The following is a 20,882-nucleotide window of genomic DNA, read 5'->3' as shown; positions in this document are numbered from 1 at the left end:
TCATTGCATATAAAATAATATGAAATATCTAAATGATTTCAAAATGTGAAGCATTTTGGAGAAAACATGGAAATTTAAATGACATATCATTGATTTATTTTATACATAAAACGTCAAAAATATTTCATGTTCTAAAAATAATTCTGAAATTAAGGGAAACCCCCTTAATATCAAAATACTTCCTGTTTAATATGGCTGCTACAGTTTTTCCGAAACTGAAAGACAGGATGCACGAAAAACAGAACAGATACATTTACCATCTTCCATACAGTATAACAAGACAAATTGCTCAAAATTTGGACATCGACAATGCGTGGCAACATTTAGGTTTGTGGAAAATTCATTGTTATTTTATGTTTTATGTTACCAGATCCCATTTTACACATCTGTCAAAGTTACATGTGTTACAACCTCTGACAGGTTATAACTACAATGCGTTTCATATGTATTATGGGTTTTTCATTTGATAATTACATTCACATAAATTATATAACAGGAATCACCAAAAAATAAATTTTTGACGCCTGTAAAGAATATGAAGAAACCTTGTCTTGTACAGTGTTCTAGGATTCCCATTACCCGTTACCCAGGGTAAGTGGATTAGGACAACGGGTAAGTCATTTTTTAGCCTTTGTCACCCGGTGGTAAGTCAATTTTCAAGTTCGGGGAAGCCGAAAAACTCTTGAAAGTTACCGGTCCTCTTCAATTTTCCCATATCTGCTTTTTATTTTTATTAAATCACGAGAAAAAACTTTGATAAAAGATCGAAGATTTTGTCGATGTCTATCGGCGCTTTTATTCAAGCACTCGTTTACTAGGTGTAATCAAGCGCAAAAGAGACCACATTCTTCTCCTATCATTCTAAAAGTCGGTCACGGTGTCGGTAAAATCGGAAAATCCGGATTGATAACTGGTGCTTAAATTGGGACATAAACGATTTTTTTTCTTGTCATCGGAGGAAAATAAACTTACAGTTATAATAAATGACATAGTAATAACTATAACATATTTGTCAAAATTTAGTAAGAAATCGTTTTTTTTTTAAATTTTGTACAAAATTCAATCGTATCCGAATCCAGCTTTGTTCAGACAAACTTCACAACATATAATTTAAAGCATGTCATAAAACTTTTAAAATTTAAAATCTATGTGCAACAAATGACTTATCCTTAATCATTAATGTTCAGTGAATCAGCCTGAAAAATATTCAGTATTTTATAAAGAGCATGTCTGATTTTTAAAAAGAGTTGCATGTAAGTCCCTTATTTTTTTTACAGTGGATTATTGGTATGAAAGTCAGTGAAGTACTGTTATAGTTCAATGTACTTTTCTGGTGGTATAGGTATATAGTTACAATTAAGCCATATATTTCAAATACTTTTCAATACACTTTAGTCATCATTGCTTCATACAAAACATCATTTGACATCACAAAAAAGGGTACTTTCTGAAGCATGAAAAAGGTGCCAGGAAATGGCTAGAATGCAGGATTTTGCATCATTTACCCCAGAGCTTCTGGGGGCCTTGAGCGGCCCCCAGACCCCCGGCCATAAGGCCGTCCGCATTGGTTGGCGGATTTAACTTTTAGATGTGGGTAAGTAATTTTTTTATTGATCTTACCCGTGGTAAGTCAAGGTGCCAAAAAAATCCTAGAACACTGATTGTATGTTTTTTAAAACACTGACATAACTTTGATATAAATGTAGGGTATTTTTATAATTCATTCTTATGTTGTACTATTACACCACTATCCCAGATTAGGGGAGGGTAATTACCATGCCTCATTATTTATGTGCATGATCCAAGTCAGGAGCCTGTAAATGAGTGGTAGTTGTTTGCTGCTCTTTATCATACTAATGTTATTAGTTTATTCTTTTGTATATTGTGTTCTTGTTTTGTGTTGTTGTACCACTGTCCAAAGTAAGAGGGAGTGTTTGACGTCTTCTTAATAGTTAAACACTGTCAAAGTGACGTTATGTATATGCTGGTCCTAACTCTGGCATTGTCAGGAGCCTGTAATTCAGTGATAATAACGAATTATCGTTAGTTGCTGTACATGTATAACCCATGATTGGACAATAAAATCTTGAATCTTGTGTAACATATTTGTTTTTCTTTTAATACATAAATTAGGTGGTTAGTTTTCTCTATTGAATTGCTTTAAATTTATTATTTCTGACTAGGTCTTTGATCTCACTTTTTTTTTAATTTAAGAAATAATTCATGTGGACTTAAACATGTCTTAAAAATATACTGTTATTTTACCAGTGGTTAGTCCTTTATGCTAAATATAGACATATGAAATATTAGAATTTTACCATAGGTGTTACTACTCAAAGCGTTTGAAGAATGTCAAATAAGAATTCATTAGCTTGAAATGTACTTTACAATTATGAATAATTACTAGAACACACCCGCGAAACCGCGGGCATTCAGAGTGTAGTTTAAAGTATCAGTATGTAAAGTGTTGTTGGAAGAATTTTGTTAAATGCAGAATGACTGGAGAATTTCAGCAAAAGTATCATAAGTCATAGGTTATTGGGGACAGGAAAATGTTTTTTTTTACCTTCCACCTTTATTTCCAAAGTTCCCAATTTTTGGTTTTCTATCAATTTCAATATGAACATACATTTAGTATGTTATGAACATTTATTTAAGTAAGGAGCCTGTAATTCAGTGGTTGTCGTTTGTTTATGTGTTACATATTTGTTTTTCGTTCATTTTTTTTACATAAATAAGGCCGCTAGTTTTCTCGTTTGCATTGTTTTACATTGTCATTTCGGGGCCTTTTGAAGCTGAGTATGCGGTATGGGCTTTGCTCTTTGTTGAAGGCCGTACGGTAACCGATAATTGTTAATTTCTGTGTCATTTTGGTCTCTTGTGGAGAGTTGTCTCAACATGGCAATCATACCACATCTTCTTTTTTTTTGTAATCAATGAATTTTGTAAAAGATTTAATGACTGGAGAATTTCAGAAAAAGTATCAAAAGTTCACATGAATAATTTTAGCACTTATCTGTATATTATGAACATTCATTACTATATAAATAAAGCGTATTTACTTTCAATTCTAAGTTTACTAATCTATCCATGGTGATCATTGATATAGTATACTGACACTCTCTATTTAATAAACTCTGTGACTGCCGATAGTAAACTTGAAAATGATAGCAGATAAAATTCTGAAAATACACTTTATTCTTAGTATATGTATGTTCAAAGTATACAGAAAAACGCAAACCGGAAGTCTAATCTGACTTAAAATTTCGTACAATGACGGGACAATACCCGGATGCCTTTTTTCTCGTTTTTCTCCTAAAATAACTCAATCTGAATAATCATATGAATGAATGACAAATGCGACTATGCACTGTACCTATAGGACACAGAGACGTTTTGATTAATTTATTGTGGAAAGAAGAGAAGCGACACCAAAAATGAGGTCTTCTCGTTTAATAGTATAGAAGCCATAAAGTTTTTTAAAAAAGACCATAAAATTTGTAAAAGAGGAAATAATTTGTGGTTCACTGATCATACTGATTGGTAAGACAACAGATTGTGTATCAGGTCTTTGAAGGATTTTTGTAAAATGTTAAATGTGTGCAGTTGAAATGATACTGGGCTCCATATGTTTGTTAGAAAATACAGAAATGAAAAAATTTCAGTATTGGAACAAAATTAAATATTCAAATGATTTTGATGGTTTGATGCCTGTGTCATTTATTTTGAACATGTTGAAAAACAGATGAGAAAATTGAGATGAAAGCTTGCTATAGGTCCTTATGTTGGTAATCAAAATTGAAAATGGATCTTAAATAGGGGCCTCTGAGTTGGTGAGCTGTCAAAGTAGTCCAACTGCTGTATCACTAGCGTGTCAACACTGAGGTTGTGAGTTCGCATATGTTGAATCCTGCACTGGTCTTAATTGACTAGGATTTTCAGTTTTCTTTCTGAAAGTCAACAGTTCCCCTGGGTACTCTGGCTTCCGACACGAAATAGCACATTAGTATTGAAAGTGGCGTTAAAACACCAATGCATCAATCAATCACTGAAAAGTCAATGAATTAAAGATTAGAAATGGTTTTTTTTAAGCTTTGTTTGACAAAATTGAACAAAATTGACTTCTAATAACAAAAATATTTAAATTTTACTCAATACGTGTACATTTGAAAATGTTTGAACCAAAAGTCACATCTTAATATTCTGCCTAAATCTTAGCTAATGCAATTTTACAATGTCTAACATGTTTGAGGCAGTTTGACTATCAAGAATATCATGTTATTTATACAATGTCACTCATTCCATTGAAATTATTTTCCTGTTTAAGGGAAAGTAATTAATTTGACTGCAGCCATAATTTCCTTATAATTGGTAACAATAATATTACATAATAAGAGAAATAACTCATGATTTTGTAATCATTTCCTTTTGACATTAAAATTAAAGATAATAGTTCAGATGACATAGGAATTGAATATGCTAATTGATGATTAATTCAATTACATTTTTATTTATTTTATTGATTGACATTTATCAAATTCTTCAATATTTCATGTTGTCGTAAATCATCATATGCTAATTCATCTTATTCCTTAATATATATTTTCAAATTCCATTCTTAGGCTCGTAGTAAGTAAGATAAAAAGTTAGGTTGTTAGTACTTGTAGAATGATGAGCAAAAGGTCTATTTTTTTTATATTTCTTCTGGACATACTAGTCATGCTAGTAATGCTTTTTATTAAAGATAATATATTATGGAAAAAATTGTTGAAGGAGGGGGGAGGGGACATAGCTGTTAACTTTTTATACGACCGCTAAAATTTAAATTTTTCGTCGTATATTGCTATCACGTTGGCGTCGTCGTCCTGCGTCGTCTTGCGTTGTCGTCCGAATACTTTTAGTTTTCGCACTCTAACTTTAGTAAAAGTGAATAGAAATCGATGAAATTTTGACACAAGGTTTATGACCACAAAAGGAAGGTTGGGATTGATTTTGGGAGTTTTGGTCCCCACATTTAAGGAATTAGGGGCCAAAAAGGGCCCAAATAAGCATTTTCTTGGTTTTCGCACTATAACTTTAGTTTAAGTACATAGAAATCTATGAAATTTTGACACAAGGTTTATGACCACAAAAGGAAGGTTGGGATTATTTTGGGAGTTTTGGTTCCAACAGTTTAGGAATTAGGGGCCAAAAAAGGGCCCAAATAAGAATTATTCTTTGTTTTCGCACAATAACTTTAGTATAAGTAAATAGAAATCAGTGAAATTTAAACAAAAGGTTTATGACCACAAAAGGATGGTTGGGATTGATTTTGGGAGTTGAGGTCCCAACAGTTTAGGAATTAGGGGCCAAAAAGGGGCCCAAATAAGCATTATTCTTGGTTTTCGCACAATAACTTTAGTATAAGTAAATAGAAATCTATGAAATTTAAACACAAGGTTTATGACCATAAAAGGAAGGTTAGGTTTGATTTTGGGAGTTTTGGTCCTAACAGTTTAGGAATAAGGGGCCCAAAGGGTCCAAAATTGAACTTTGTGTGATTTCATCAAAAATTGAACAATTGGGGTTCTTTGATATGCCGAATCTAACTATGTATGTAGATTCTTAATTTTTGGTCCCGTTTTCAAATTGGTCTACATTAAGGTCCAAAGGGTCCAAAATTAAACTTAGTTTGATTTTAACAAAAATTGAATCCTTGGGGTTCTTTAATATGTTGAATCTAAAAATGTACTTAGATTTTTTATTATTGGCCCAGTTTTCAAGTTGGTCCAAATCGGGGTCCAAAATTAAACTTTGTTTGATTTCATCAAAAATTGAATAATTTGGGTTCTTTGATATGCCAAATCTAACTGTGTATGTAGATTCTTAATTTTTGGTCTCGTTTTCAAATTGGTCTACTTTAAAGTCTAAAGGGTCCAAAATTAAACTAAATCTGATTTTAACAAAAATTGAATTCTTGGGCTTTTTTGATATGCTGAATCTAAACATGTACTTAGATTTGTGTTTATGGGCCCAGTTTTCAAGTTGGTTCAAATCAGGATCCAAAATTATTATATTAAGTATTGTGCAATAGCAAGAAATTTTCAATTGCACAGTATTCAGCAATAGCAAGAAATCTTCAATTGCACAGTATTGTGCAATAGCAAGAAATTTTCAATTGCTCAGTATTGCGCAATATCAAGAAATCTTCAATTGTACAGAATGGTGCAATAGCAAATATTTTCAATTGCACAGTATTGCGCAATAGCCAGAAATATCTAATTGCAAAATATTGTGCAATAGCAAGAAATTTTCAATTGATTGGAGTTATCTTTCTTTGTCCAGAATAGTAGTTGAGTCAACTTAAATCATTGTTTTATACAATATACAATGTATATTCACTTTTACTACCAACTGATAAATTAAAACAATCTTTACCATTCAGTGATAACAAGCACCTTTTGTTACATTTTAATAATTTATGATGTATTTAAATGAGTAGTTATTGTTGCAAACTCTATTAGAAATTTGAATTGAGATCAGTTTTGGAAAAAGGGAAAGGGGTATGTGAAAAAAAAATGTGGGGGGGGGGGGAAATTTTTCTCATTTCAGATTTCATAAATAAAAAGAAAATTTCTTCAAACATTTTTTTGAGAGGATTAATATTCAACAGCAAAGTGAATTGCTCAAAGGCAAAAAAAAATATTTTAAGTTCATTAGACCACATTCATTCTGTGTCAGAAACCTATGCTGTGTCAACTATTTAATCACAATCCAAATTTAGAGCTGTATCCAGCTTGAATGTTGTGTCCATACTTGCCCAACCGTTCAGGGTTCAACCTCTGCGGTCGTATAAAGCTGCGCCCTGTGGAGCATCTGGTTAAAATCTCCATTAAGGAGTTGAAGCACCAGATCTAGAGGACTTAATGCATACATCATATCATATGCATGGCATTTGTGTTCATAAACTTCTATAATATGGTTTTAAATAAGTATATGAGCTTAAAAGTGAAAAGCCATTTTAACTCTCTAAAATGCCTGTTTGAGGTATTCATATACAAATATGAAGATTTGTAATGACACAACTCTCCACCAAATTTTAAATTATTGATTGATTGATTGATTTTTGGTTGCTTAACATCCAGTGGCAAATATTTTATGCATGTTCAGGTCGAGAACAAATTAACAATTCATACATTAGGAAAGTCTTGTAATAGAGGCCATCCAGGATGAAGGTCAGGGAACTTTGAACAGCCAATGAAAATTGAAGGTATATTGGAAAGGGACAGAAATGTAACTGTTGCCTTTCAACAGGCCAACAATGGACCCCTCAAAGAGTTTTTGCAAGGGTACTTAAAATGCAGAGAGCGCGGCACTCTCTTTACATGAGGCATTGGATTTAATGTCCCCATTCTTATCGTATGTGGCTGCAAACTTGTATATCGGACACAGCCAAACAAACGCCCCTCATTGGCAAACGTTTCACTGAAAGTCAAAAGAAGACCAAAAACTTGTATACCCAAGTTACCCTTGGGGGTTTAAATATTCAATTTAGACGACGATGACCTTCTTGAAGTACTATTAGGAGCTGTTAATGATACAGTATACGATCTCGATCCTATAGATTGGTCTAGAATGATGTATTACATAGCAAAACATGTTGTACCCCATGTTTAAAAAATTCAGACATGTATTATTTGAAAACAGGTTTAATTTTGAATTTTGAATAGACTTTGATTGAAAAACGTTGTGTTTTTGTTGTGTATACTAGAATATGTGTATTATGTGTTTATCTAAATGTGTTTTTTTTTTTCATTTGGTATTTATCTCAAAATGTATGCTATTTTGTTTATTGTGTAAATAATTATTAATTTCTATTTGTATGCAAAATCTTCATATACATGGAGGAAATAAAGATTCATTCATTCATTCATATCAAAAGTCATCTGTTAAAGTGGACAATTTTATGAGTTGGGTCAACATCTTTTATGGGAGAAATTGCCCATAGATAAGGAAAGTTGACTAGCCTACAGGAGGGTATTTGTTTATTTTATTACAGGTTTAGAAGTAATGGTGATACACATCTTCTGTGTTTTAGGGTAATATATTCATGTCTAATTTTAACCATGTCCCACCAGATAGATATGAGTGAATCTATAATAATGATCAACCAAAATAGTTGTTGATTTAATCAAGTACATGTTTTACATTCAAATAATTTGACCTTTCTTATAGTAACACTAGGAAACCCCTATTTTAAAAGCATGATTTCCATATTATTATTCAGTCACATCTGCAAGTGCAACCTTTTCCTTTTGTGACATTGTGCTTTTATGTATTCAAGTAGAAATATCCTCTTGCACAACAGAATAAAATTTGTTTGGCTGGCCTAATAACCAATGAAAATGTCAGAAAAAAATTGAAAAGAATTTGTTACGATTGACTTGGTTTTTGACAGGCATGATAAACCTCTGATGTTAATCAATCAATTAATTATTAAGATGTAAACATAATTCACCTGTAGAAATCATCGTTTATTTTCCTGGTAAGTGTTACCTGTAATTGTATATTTTCTCGTATTTTAATAAATCACTATTGTTTGTATATCTTTTTTGTTTTTTTGGGGAATTCATTTAAAATGAATTAAATACACATGTGAATTATTAATTTACGTATAAACAAAAAAAAATGAATGACTTTAATAGTTTTATCTTGAAGTGAAGTAAGGTATCCGTTAGTACAAATGTAATTGCCAACACACTCTCCAATCTAACTACTGTTGAAAATAATGAATTAAATTCCAATAAGGAAATACTTAAAATATAAATGTATAATAAAAATTCAGTCTTTTAACTTCTTGACAAATTATAAACCTTTTCCTTGTCGCTAATGAAAAGAGGTATGTTAAGGTAATAACTATTTTGTCCATTAAAATCTTATGATGAACATTTTCTGAAATAAGAGCTATGTAATCATTACTTTTTTTTCAATTCATAATCAGATTTTTGTATTGTGTTACCTTTTATTGTATAAATCTTGAATTTTCATCATCTATTTATGGTTTTGAAATAAGAAATACCCTTCAGTTCCCTGAAATTCTGACACCTCATATAAGAGCTCTTCCATATACATGTATAAAAGAATAAAAAACACATTCCATTTACATTTTATTCAAACCGATACAAATATAGAGATAACTATGTTTGAATTGAGAACTTTGTATACAATGTTTATATTTTTTTAGGCACTTAAGATATGTAGACATGGACTCCAGGATTTCATCACCACTAGAATAATAATAGAAGCGAACTCTTTTTGGTCATTTTTTAGTAGCAATAAACAAAAAAATTGTCAATTGGACATGCTTTTATACTATATATGCCCTTGAATTTTTACTAGTTAACATTTTTGTTCGCTTTGGAGATTCCGTATATCGTCAGGTTATCGGAATTCCAATGGGGACTAACTGTGCACCACTTATTGCGGACCTGTTTCTGTATTGCTATGAGTTACAATTTATGACAAATATCAGCAAAGACCCATGGAAACAATATCTGATACACAAATTTAATAATACTTTTAGATATTTGGATGATATTTTGGCTCTCAATAATGACGACTTCAGTATGTATACTAAAGAAATTTATCCTGTTGAACTTACTTTGTATAAAGCTAGTACTAACAATGACCACTGCCCTTTCCTCAATCTTGATATATATATCATTAACGGAAAGCTTAATTACTAAAATTTATGATAAAAGAGATGATTTCTCATTTCCTATTGTTATTTATCCATTTTTAGATGGTGACGTTCCCTTGTCACCATCTTATGGTGTTTATATATCTCAACTTGTACGATTCGCTCGTGTATGTAACAATGTTTTAGATTTTAACGAGAGAAATTTATGTATTTCTGAAAAATTATTACACCAGGGTTTTCGATATCGCACCAACTATTCAAAACATTTACTAAATTTTATCATCGGTATAAGGACATCATTTGGAAATATAGCTCAACATGCAGACTATTTATACATTCAGGTATTTCACATCCAATATTTTATGGAAATATTCTTTAGAAAGCACAAAAATGTCTGTATTCGACTCAGACATGTCAGAAGCTAACAAAACCTTTAAATAGACTTATTAAGAAGGGATATAGTTACAATACTGTTGTCAGGTCATTAAAGATTGCATATTTTGGCATTAATATTGATTCACTTATAGGGTCTTTGCATCAGAACTAAACTCATTTATTATTAATAAACCAGTTGTTGGCATGACATGGGTTATGTTCTTCTCATATATGTTATGATGGTATGATACTCAACCCCTCATGGGGAGGATTGTGCCTGATATTCATATGATGAAGACATAATTTTTCAATCAGTTTAATTGAAGTCTGGAGCTGGCATGTCAGTTAACTGCTAGTAGTCTGATGTTATTTATGTATTATTGTCATTTTGTTTATTTTCTTTGCTTACATCTTTTAACATCAGACTCGGACTTCTCTTGAACTGAACTTTAATGTGCATATTGTTATGTGTTTACTTTTCTGCATTGGCTAGAGGTATAGGGGGAGGGTTAATATCTCACAAACATGTTTAACCCCGCCGCATTTTTGCGCCTGTCCCAAGTCAGGAGCCTCTGGCCTTTGTTAGTCTTGTATTATTTTAACTTTTAGTTTCGTGTGTACAATATGGAGTTTAGTATGGCGTTCATTATCACTGAACTAGTATATATTTGTTTAGGGGCCAGCTGAAGGACGCCTGCAGATGCGGGAATTTCTCGTTGCATTGAAGACCTATGGTGGGGTTGTTGTCTCTTTGGCACATTCCCCATTTCCATTCTCAATTTTATGATTGCTAAATTTTACTTTATCTCAAAATTGAATGCTTCATTTTGAAATGGAGTAAAGCAATAACACCATTCTTGCTTTGCTTCAGGTTTTTCAAGTATGTTTAGGAATTTTGCCTAATGAATTAACATGATTAATTAATATAAGTAGAATTTTTTTTTATAATGCATAAAATAAAAGATTCATTAGTGAGTTATTGTCATGCATATTTATGATATTGGAAAGTTTTTTTCCGAAAACCTTAGAGCAAACTTAAAAGTAGAAATTAATTATATATTGCTGGTAAATAAAATGCCAATACATCATGATTTCTAAGTGAAGCTGGTTTTCCTGAAAGTTTTATGCCCAACCCCTTTCCCCATCTTATTTTTTAAAAGGCTTTTTTTGGGTTCCATTATCAACTTCCATTAAAAAAAATCTTGTTACATGTTCATCACTGTCAAAACAAGAATGTGTTCCAAGTACACAATTGCCCCATCTGCACTATCATTTTATATGTTCAGTTGACCATGAAAAAGGGATAAAATCTCTAATTTGGCTTTAAAATTAGAAAGAGCATACCATAGGGAACATGTTTACTTAGTTTCAAATTGATCAGACTTCAACTTCATTAAAAACTACCTTGACCAAAAACTTAAACCAAAACTTTTACCTGAAACGGGACAGATGGACGAACAGACAGATGAACGAACAGATGGAGGAATGAACAGACAGACGAACAAACAGATAGACGGACGCACAGACCAGAAAACATAATGCCCATAAATGGAGCATAAAGACCTTTTTCAGTCAAGTAGACCTGTGTCAATTGTGTGACCAAGTTCCATGGGACAATGGTGGATGTGGGTTTTATATATATATATATATATGCTCTTTTAGAAGTCAGCATCCACCTTTTTTGTGTGCATCTGTATATGTATTGAGATAAAAAAAAAATCAGTTCTGGATACAACATTTACAATCTTGTAAATTAAGACTTTACATATGTCTGTCCCAATCTTGCGTCTTTCTACAGCAACAACAGCAAAGTTCTGAGAGATTTAGTTTAGTTTAAATGGTATTATAACTGAAAAAGATATATATTCTTTGAGGAAGTACAATTTCACTCAGTGGTCAATCATGGCATTAAGACCAAATGACATAAAAGCCTTTCCACAATTATTTTGATTTTTTTTCTCCCTGAATTTGGATAAGGGTAAAGGAACTACATGTATGTAATTCAATCAGCCTGACAGAAAATCTAAAGGCATAGTATTCCCTGAGAGATTGTTTGATAAAAAATAAATCCCAACAAAATACTGAATTAAATACATTTTGCACTCATTTTACAGCTGCAGAAATAGGTTACACCCATCAGCAAGTGAGAATATTTGAAATGGAACAAAAGCGACCTGGAGTTAGTCCTACTCAGCAAATGTTAACAGATTGGCAAGCCAAGAATCCTACAGCACAAGATCTTCATGACAAGTTACACAAGATAAACAGGAGAAGAGAGATGCAAATTTTAGAAGCATGGTGTATGTAGATCAACTTTTTTATTAAAAAATTTAATATTATATATGTTTTACTTGCAGACCATTATGTATTAGATCTAACCTCTGAAAAAAAAAATGCAGTTAGGTTAAAGTAGCTTTTTCTCCTCTATCAAAAAGAGATAAATTTGCCAACTTTGTTTGAAAGGTTCAAGTGAAATCTAATCCAAAATCAATGATGTTCTTGAAAGTGCTATATTATGAATTCCAATCCACTGTAATTAACTAAAATGAACTTGTAATTTGATTTCCTGTTCAGTGCTATACAGGGAATTGATCCTTTATAATGTATGTTTATCTAATTTTTTTTTAGTAAGAAACAAGTTCCCTGACCCCATTTTTCTGGGTTTCTTTTTAAAGCCAAAAAAAAATATATGAACTTTTTGCTTATATTTCATTCAAACCTCTATTGTTTAGTTTTCTCTCAATTCACATATTTTTTGTTTTTTCCAAGAGGATATATACATAGAGGACAATAACTGTTTAGTGTCTTTAAATATCAGCCGTATTTGTACGAGGCTAGGAAACAAGGTGTATGCGAGCTTTTAGCGAGCTATTACACCTGTTTCGAGCCGAGTACAAATACAGCTGATATTTAAAGACACTAAACAGTTATTGTTTTTATCCTGCAATTAATTCTGTATATTATTTGTGTTTTGAAAGACACAAAAAAGCATGTTTTGCATTTATTTTCGATTTGAAATCCATTGAGGCCCGTGTAGTAATACGGTACAGTAATCACACATTCAGCTGAAGACGGGTTCGCAAAAAAAGAATCTCGAATTGTCAACAATAATACATCGCTGAAGGTGAATAATTATCTATTTTAACATAACAACTAATTTCAACAGTAAAAACAAATAACAAAACATTGTCCAATTTGAAACAGGAGTGTACAAGTTGTCCTACGTTTCAGACTCGACATTCTCTAAACATGCATGCTGAAATTGATATTGTTGTTTTTGTTACACAATCATGCACATTCACGTTTTGAAATCGGTAGTTGTCATCGTAGAAAAGGCTGCTGTTCATGTGTGTATGTTATCAGAAAATTGGTGTGATTATTATTGCTCTTAAGAAATGTTTCAAACAAACAGAACGTATAAAACATATAAAGTAATCGTTAATTCGCAATTAATACGTCATTGGAATGCGAGTTGCAATACACATTCTGAGGTCACGCAGGTTCATACAATACTCAGTCCAGCAGTGGGCGGGGCTTCAAAGCGATATCTGTATAGTATACAGATACAGCATAGCGATATCTGTAGGGCTGTATCTGTATAGTAGAGCACCCAATTGCAGGATAAAAACAAAATCCTACAATTTTGCACATTCAACAGTTGAAAAAAGCTCTGTTATCCATACAGACTACAGTAAGCTTATTATGTTTAGAAAACATTATCATAAAAACTACGCTTAGGCAAAGAAGTAAAAAAATATATTATTTCAATTTAGATCCCCCCTCCCTCATCAACCTTAAGATAAAATTAGCTCATGTTCTCAGAAAAAATGACCTTGCAATAGTATTATAACTTTTCTTTTGGTATTTTTTTCTAGTTACGAGTGAGTCAGGAGATACTCAGTCATTTTTTTCACCAAAGAAAGTTAACAGTAACGATGACCGGACGGCATCACAAATACAAGCAGCTTTAGATAATTTTGATAGCAGTAAGTATTTGGGTCTTATTTAATGAAGCAAATTATTGTTGCAAGAAATAATTTTTTTAGTAAGGAATACAGCCGATTTATTCATTGTTGATCAAGGAAAAAATATTTTTCATAGATATAATATTTTGTGATTTTTCCCAAACACTACAAATAAATGAGAGAAAAAATTGTACTACATCGAACATTGAGTCTTTAACAAAAACAGTTGTGTTTTTATACGACCGCAAAAATTTTAATTTTTTGGTCGTATATTGCTATCACGTTGGCGTCGTCGTCGTCGTCGTCGTCGTCGTCCGAATACTTTTAGTTTTCGCACTCTAACTTTAGTAAAAGTGAATAGAAATCAATGAAATTTTAACACAAGGTTTATGACCACAAAAGGAAGGTTGGGATTGATTTTTGGGAGTTTTGGTCCCAACATTCCAAAAAGGGCCCAAATAAGCATTTTCTTGGTTTTCGCACTATAACTTTAGTTTAAGTGAATAGAAATCTATGAAATTTTGACACAAGGTTTATGACCACAAAAGGAAGGTTGGGATTGATTTTGGGAGTTTTGGTTCCAACATTTTAGGTATTAAGGGCCAAAAAAGGGCCCAAATAAGCATTATTCTTGGTTTTCGCACAATAACTTTAGTATAGGTAAATAGAAATCTATGAAATTTAAACACAAGGTTTATGACCATAAAAGGAAGGTTGGGTTTGATTTTGGGAGTTTTGGTCCTAACAGTTTAGGAATAAGGGGCCCAAAGGGTCCAAAATTGAACTTTGTGTGATTTCATCAAAAATTGAACAATTGGGGTTCTTTGATATGCCGAATCTAACTATGTATGTAGATTCTTAATTTTTGGTCCCGTTTTCAAATTGGTCTACATTAAGGTCCAAAGGGTCCAAAATTAAACTTAGTTTGATTTTAACAAAAATTGAATCCTTGGGGTTCTTTGATATGCTGAATTTAAAAATGTACTTAGATTTTTAATTATTGGCCTAGTTATCAAGTTGGTCCAAATGGGGGTCCAAAATTAAACTTTGTTTGATTTCATCAAAAATTGAATAAATGGGTTCTTTGATATGCCAAATCTAACTGTGTATGTAGATTCTTAATTTTTGGTCCAGTTTTCAAATTGGTCTACATTAAGGTCCAAAGAGTCCAAAATTAAACTAAGTTTGATTTTAACAAAAATTAAATTCTTGGGCTTATTTGATATGCTTTATCTAAATATGTACTTTGATTTTTGATTATGGGCCCAGTTTTTAAGTTGGTCCAAATCAGGATTCCATATGATGTCATTTTCTATTTTTATTTGCCAATGAAGTTATTTACATAAAGTTATTGGCAAATAGAAATAGAAAATGACATCATAGTCATGTCTGGCAAATGTCCAACATACATTATCTAAAAACATTTTAGATAAGATAAGGAAAAAAAGCTTCATCATAAACATTTTATATTGGCAAATTTCCAATGAAGTTATTTACATAAAGTTATTGGCAAATAAAAATAGAAAATGACATCATAGTCATGTCTGGCAAATTTCCAAAATTTGATTACCTCGAAACCGGTATTTTTGGCAAATACCCCTTGTAAACATGATATAATTGTTTAATTCCACCGAATGTTCCACCTCAGAACGTTATTATAACCAGGTATCATATGAAATTTTGACTTGAATGTATAATTTTGTATACACTGCAGCTGTGCTATTTGCGCAGTCAAATTACATTGACCGTATAATCATTTCTTATCATTTTTTTTTATGTACAGTCACTGACTGTATATATATCTCCCTTTTTATGATAATAAGCTGGTTCTCTGCTGACTACTACACTTTGTTCATCAGTTTCAGTGAAGTGTAATACAAGTGGATTCCAGTTTTATGTGACCGGTTGACAATTTGTTTTCGTTGAGTTTCATTTATGACGTCATTCCCCGGAATTTTTACGTCATTCGGTCCAAATTCAATAATGATGCTTTTTATCCTTAATATTTCATCTGGAACCATATAATTAGAATGACCATGAATTTGTCATATTAGAATAGAAATAATTCATTGAATTATTTTTATACGCCCGTCGTCTTTTAGACGGGACGTATTATTGTATACCGTTGTCCATCCGTGCGTCCGTCGTCCACACTTCGGACAAACACCAATTTCCATGAAACTTAAGTGAATTGTTTATATCTATTGACGTAAGCTCCCTTTCGTTTTTTTTTAATTTCAGATTTTAAGTTTTGGATTTATGGGGCTTTATTCATAAAAAAGGGGGGATTTTCAACACTTCGGACAATAACTCAAAAAGGCTTTCACCAATGTCCATGAAACTTTGATGAATTGTTTATATCTATTGATGTAAGCTCCCTTTCAATTTTTATAAATTTCAGATTTTAAGTTTTGGATTTATGGGGCTTTATTCACAAAAAAAGGGGGATTTTCAACACTTCGGACAATAACTCAAAAAGGCTTTCGCCAATGTCCATGAAACTTTGATGAATTGTTTATATCTATTGATGTAAGCTCCCTTTCAATTTTTATAAATTTCAGATTTTAAGTTTTGGATTTATGGGGCTTTATTCATAAAAAAAGGGGGATTTTCAACACTTCGGACAATAACTCTAAAAGGCTTTCACCAATGTCCATGAAACTTTGGTGAAATCAACACTTCGGACAATAACTCAAAAAAGGCTTTCACCAATGTCCATGAAACTTTGGTGAATTGTTTATATCTATTGATGTAAGCTCCCTTTCAATTTTTATAAATTTCAGATTTTACATTTCCGTGTTATGAATTTTTATGCTTAAAAAAGGGGGGATTTTTGAATTTTGGGACAATAACTAACACTTTCACAAAATTTTATGCAACTTTGATAAATTGTTTATATCTATTGACATAAGCTCCCTTTCCATTTTTATAAATTTTAGATTTTACGTTTTCTTAAGTAATGAATTTTTATACCTAAAAAAGGGGGATTTTATGAAACTTTGGTGAATATATTAATGTAACATCCCTTTTGATTTGTATATATATTTCTAGTTGATCATGTAAATTCATTTAAAGCATAAAAGACAAGTTAAAAGAGCAACGGGCGTATCATGCTCTAAAGCGCAGCCCTTTATTAGACATGGTATTCCCCATCTGCCATGGTATTTGCTAGAGTATTTCCCATCTGCCATGGTATTTGCTAGCAAATACCCCGGCACATGGAATTCCCTAATGGCAAATACCCCGGCAGAGAAAAGAAAATCTCAATATATAGAAATGGGTGAAAAATACCATGTTTCTCATCCAATCAAAATACAGCATTATTACATAAGGTGGAATTATATTGAAAATACATGCTTCAGTTGTTTTCATTTGTTGCTTTCTACCATAATTGCTTTTTATTATCTGATGATTTTTACTTGAATCAGGATGTAAGACGTATTTTTTGAAGATCTTATCTTTTTGCTATTCACAGGCCTTGTATAGCTTTCTTTAAAGTTTTGGTTATTGCTCCATTTAAGGTCTTTTTTAAAAATGACCTGTGATTATATACAATAATACATCCTTGTTCTATGTTCTATGGTGGATATATAGTAATTTAGTTGTGTCATTGGCAATACAATCATATTTCCTTGTTTCGTATTTAAGCTTTAATGGTACATTGATTGTTTTTTTTACATCATGCAGTAGAGCCTAGACATGAAGTAAAAAAAAATTCAAAAGGTGTTAGAAAACTATTTAAATTTGACCTTAAGAGAAAATCACATGTTCTAGGAAACAACCACCAAATGATTTTGTTATGTTTTAGTAGTAACAATATATTTCTAAGTACAAATGTACTACAGCAGAAAGCTCATTAAATGTGAGAGATATTTTTGGGCATGTCTCACCTGTATCAAATAGGGAAGTAAAAATTAGTGGAAGTCCTGTTGTGAAATTTTTAAGGGTTTTATCTAAATCAACTGTTTTGTAATTTAATATTAAGTTTACTAGATTTTGTACGTGTTTTTAGAAAGCCTTAAGCCGCCAGGGAAAGGACAAAACAGAAAGACTTCCCCTCCAAAAGTTGAAGATGTCAATGTCAATTTAAACAGATGTGATACATTCAAAGACAAAATGGAAATGGGTAGTAAACATTTAGATGGAGGATTGATTTCTAAACCTTCAGTAAGTTTGAATCAACTTTGCACAATACTTGTATATTTAACCTTAATAAATTCCTTCACGAGTTATGTCTATTACACCTTAAATCCTATTTTATTGCAACAGTAATTGAAATGTCAGTGAAAATGATTTGGGATTGGAATAAGGCTTTTGGTAGAGAAATGGTATGGTATTTCATTCTGTAATATCAAAGCATGTATCTGTCTCAGTGTTTATAAACTTAGGTAAACAGATAAGGGAGAAAAGGCCCATGTTGTCTGTGCTAGACCCAGGTATGCTAGTAATTTTACTTAGTTTTAATTTATTCGTTAAGGAAGCTGGCTTGTCCTGTTTTGGATTTTTTTGTCAGATTTTCGGAATCCTCTGGTTTTATCCATTTGAATGCCTTGAAAATGTTTTCCCGGTAACCCCCATTTTTCTTTTTGTAAATCTTTTCATGTATAATGATAACCCATCTGTTAAAGTCTTATAAAATTTTAATAACTTTTTAACAGTTTTTGAGAACTTCAACTTGTCAATGATAAATCTATGAAAAGTCAAGAGAGAATATTTTCCAGCCAAAATTTCAATGGCTAATATCTCAAAAACAAGCATGGTGACCTATATATTTTTTTTGCTCTTTGAATTCCTTTATTAATCCCCTATCAATATAAACTAGTGTTTTCAAAAGTTAATTACTTTGAAACTGAGAAGCGAACCCCCTTAATATTATGAGATATATTAACATTGTACATGTACTATGTATATCTGTAATATCAAAGTATATATCTGTCTCAGTCTTTAGAAACTTAGGTAAACAGATAAGGGGGGAAAGGCCCATGTTGTCTGTGCTAGACCCAGGTGTGCTAGTAATTTTACTTAGTTTTAATTTATTCATTAAATATTTTAATGTTGCAGATGAAGAAACAAATGAGTAAAGAAGTTGAAAGTGAAGACAAAACAATAATGCATGAAGTAGGAGTTAGTGGCCCAGGAAAAAGTATGGACAATATGGCATCTAATACGGCATTAAGACAGAGATTACAAAATAACAAAAGTTCCTCAGGGTACCAAAAATCCAAAGATATTGACGATGGTTCCTCAAGTTACCACAAATCCAAAGATAACGATGTTGATTATTCTATAGCTTTAAACGGAATTCATGGTTTTAGTTACAAAGAAATTGTTCAAGCAACGAATGGATTCAGTGATGAATATTTAATTGGACAGGGTGCCTATGGAAAAGTTTTCCATGCAGTTTTGAAAAATACTAAATGTGCCGTTAAAAAACTATTTTCAGTAAGTATTTGTGTTTGGATTTATTTCATGTAGAATTATTTGTATATTTTAAAGTCATATTTGTTTGAAGAATTCTATGAGTTTTGTTTAGTGAAATTGTGCAATCTGACATGCAAAAAATATTGGATAAAAAAATGTAATACTGTGAATTCAGTATTTTTACATGTATTTATTCAATTGATTTTCGAACCCGGAATGTGAGACTTATTGATGTCAGTTAAGTAAAATGCTGCATACAAAAGACAAACAGCTTGACTAAAATTGATTTGTCTTAATTAATTTTCATAAAATTTTGACAAATATTAACTTTGACCTTAAATTTAAAAATCTTGAACCACCAACTTTGTAAAAAAAATTCATTGGATATATAGCAGTTTGACATACACTTATTTTGATCATTGAGAAGCAAATACTGTAGCTTCTTTTTTATTCGTTGAATACTAATTTTCGTGGATTTCGTGGGTACAGGTAAACCACAAAATTTGTTTTTCAACGAATGACAAATGCTCTATATAGGCTTGTATGAAGACCTTGGCAAAACAACGAAATTAAATTACCACGAACATACCAGTTTTCCTTTATCCACGAAAATTGCTACCCATGAAAATAAATGAATCCACAGTATATCCTTTACAAGAGAGTGTGATTAAAACGTTCAGCTGATTTTTACGGAGTTATCTCCCTGTAGTTTTACGTACCACCTGAAAGAGGTAAAGCAGTTAAAACAAATTTAAAAGGTATTGGTTTAACCCAAGTTTGGAAGGAACCAACAACTTTCATCATTTAATCCAAGAACACTGCTGTGAGACCATTCATGTAGATTTAAATTCTGTGAAAGTCATTAAATCTATAAATAAAACAAATATTCAGAAGCACAATTTTTTTTCTAATTTTTGTTTTCATTTCATTCATTTTGAATAATATTAGTTTCAACCATTACAGAGAGAAGATGTGAATGGCAATATAGAACAGCAAGTCAAAAGAGAGCTAGCAACTTTAAGCAAGTATGTAGATACTTGACCCTTTATTTTCATTACATGTTCACCTTTGTTAAAGATTTTTATTTCCTCATGTTCTTCAAAAAGAGAGTTGAAAGATACCAAAGGAATATTCAAACTCATAAGTTGAAAACAAACTGACAAACAAAACTTATCTCGTGCTCAACAAAGGTATTACAGTAGATCTTCTCTTGATTTTCCTATTTAAGCAAGATCAGATGAATTTCTTGCTGGCAAATAATCATTGCAAATTGATATCAACTCAATAAAAGGATCTGTTTCTTTTAAAATCTACTTGTATGACCTTTTAAAGAATGAACATGCCTTCTTGTTATTTAAACAGGAAACAAATACTTCACCTTAAAAAAAAAAAATTTGTTAACACAATCAAAAACGGGGTCAGACATATTAGTGTCTTAATTA

General features: G+C 31.6%; 1 protein-coding gene across 2 annotated transcripts in view; it reads left to right on the top strand.

The window, feature by feature from the left end:
* Positions 1 to 165: 165 nt before the first annotated feature.
* LOC139484176 (uncharacterized) overlaps positions 166 to 20,882 on the top strand; it is a 36,847-nt gene continuing 16,130 nt past the window's right edge. The window contains exons 1-6 of one of the 2 annotated variants that reach the window (XM_071267910.1): positions 166 to 327; positions 12,169 to 12,354; positions 13,930 to 14,040; positions 18,032 to 18,186; positions 19,081 to 19,461; positions 20,404 to 20,465. In XM_071267910.1, the coding sequence (XP_071124011.1) occupies positions 192 to 327; positions 12,169 to 12,354; positions 13,930 to 14,040; positions 18,032 to 18,186; positions 19,081 to 19,461; positions 20,404 to 20,465 (1,031 nt within the window). In that variant the 5' untranslated portion in view covers positions 166 to 191. Of the gene's footprint in view, positions 328 to 8,428; positions 8,525 to 12,168; positions 12,355 to 13,929; positions 14,041 to 18,031; positions 18,187 to 19,080; positions 19,462 to 20,403; positions 20,466 to 20,882 lie in introns of those variants that run through there. The other variant, XM_071267918.1, reaches the window with a different exon arrangement.

This window comes from Mytilus edulis, chromosome 1 (assembly GCF_963676685.1).
Source record: "Mytilus edulis chromosome 1, xbMytEdul2.2, whole genome shotgun sequence".
Classification (NCBI taxonomy): domain Eukaryota; kingdom Metazoa; phylum Mollusca; class Bivalvia; order Mytilida; family Mytilidae; genus Mytilus; species Mytilus edulis.
Note: the sequence above shows the minus strand (reverse complement) of the source record. Positions and strands in the feature narration are given on the sequence as shown.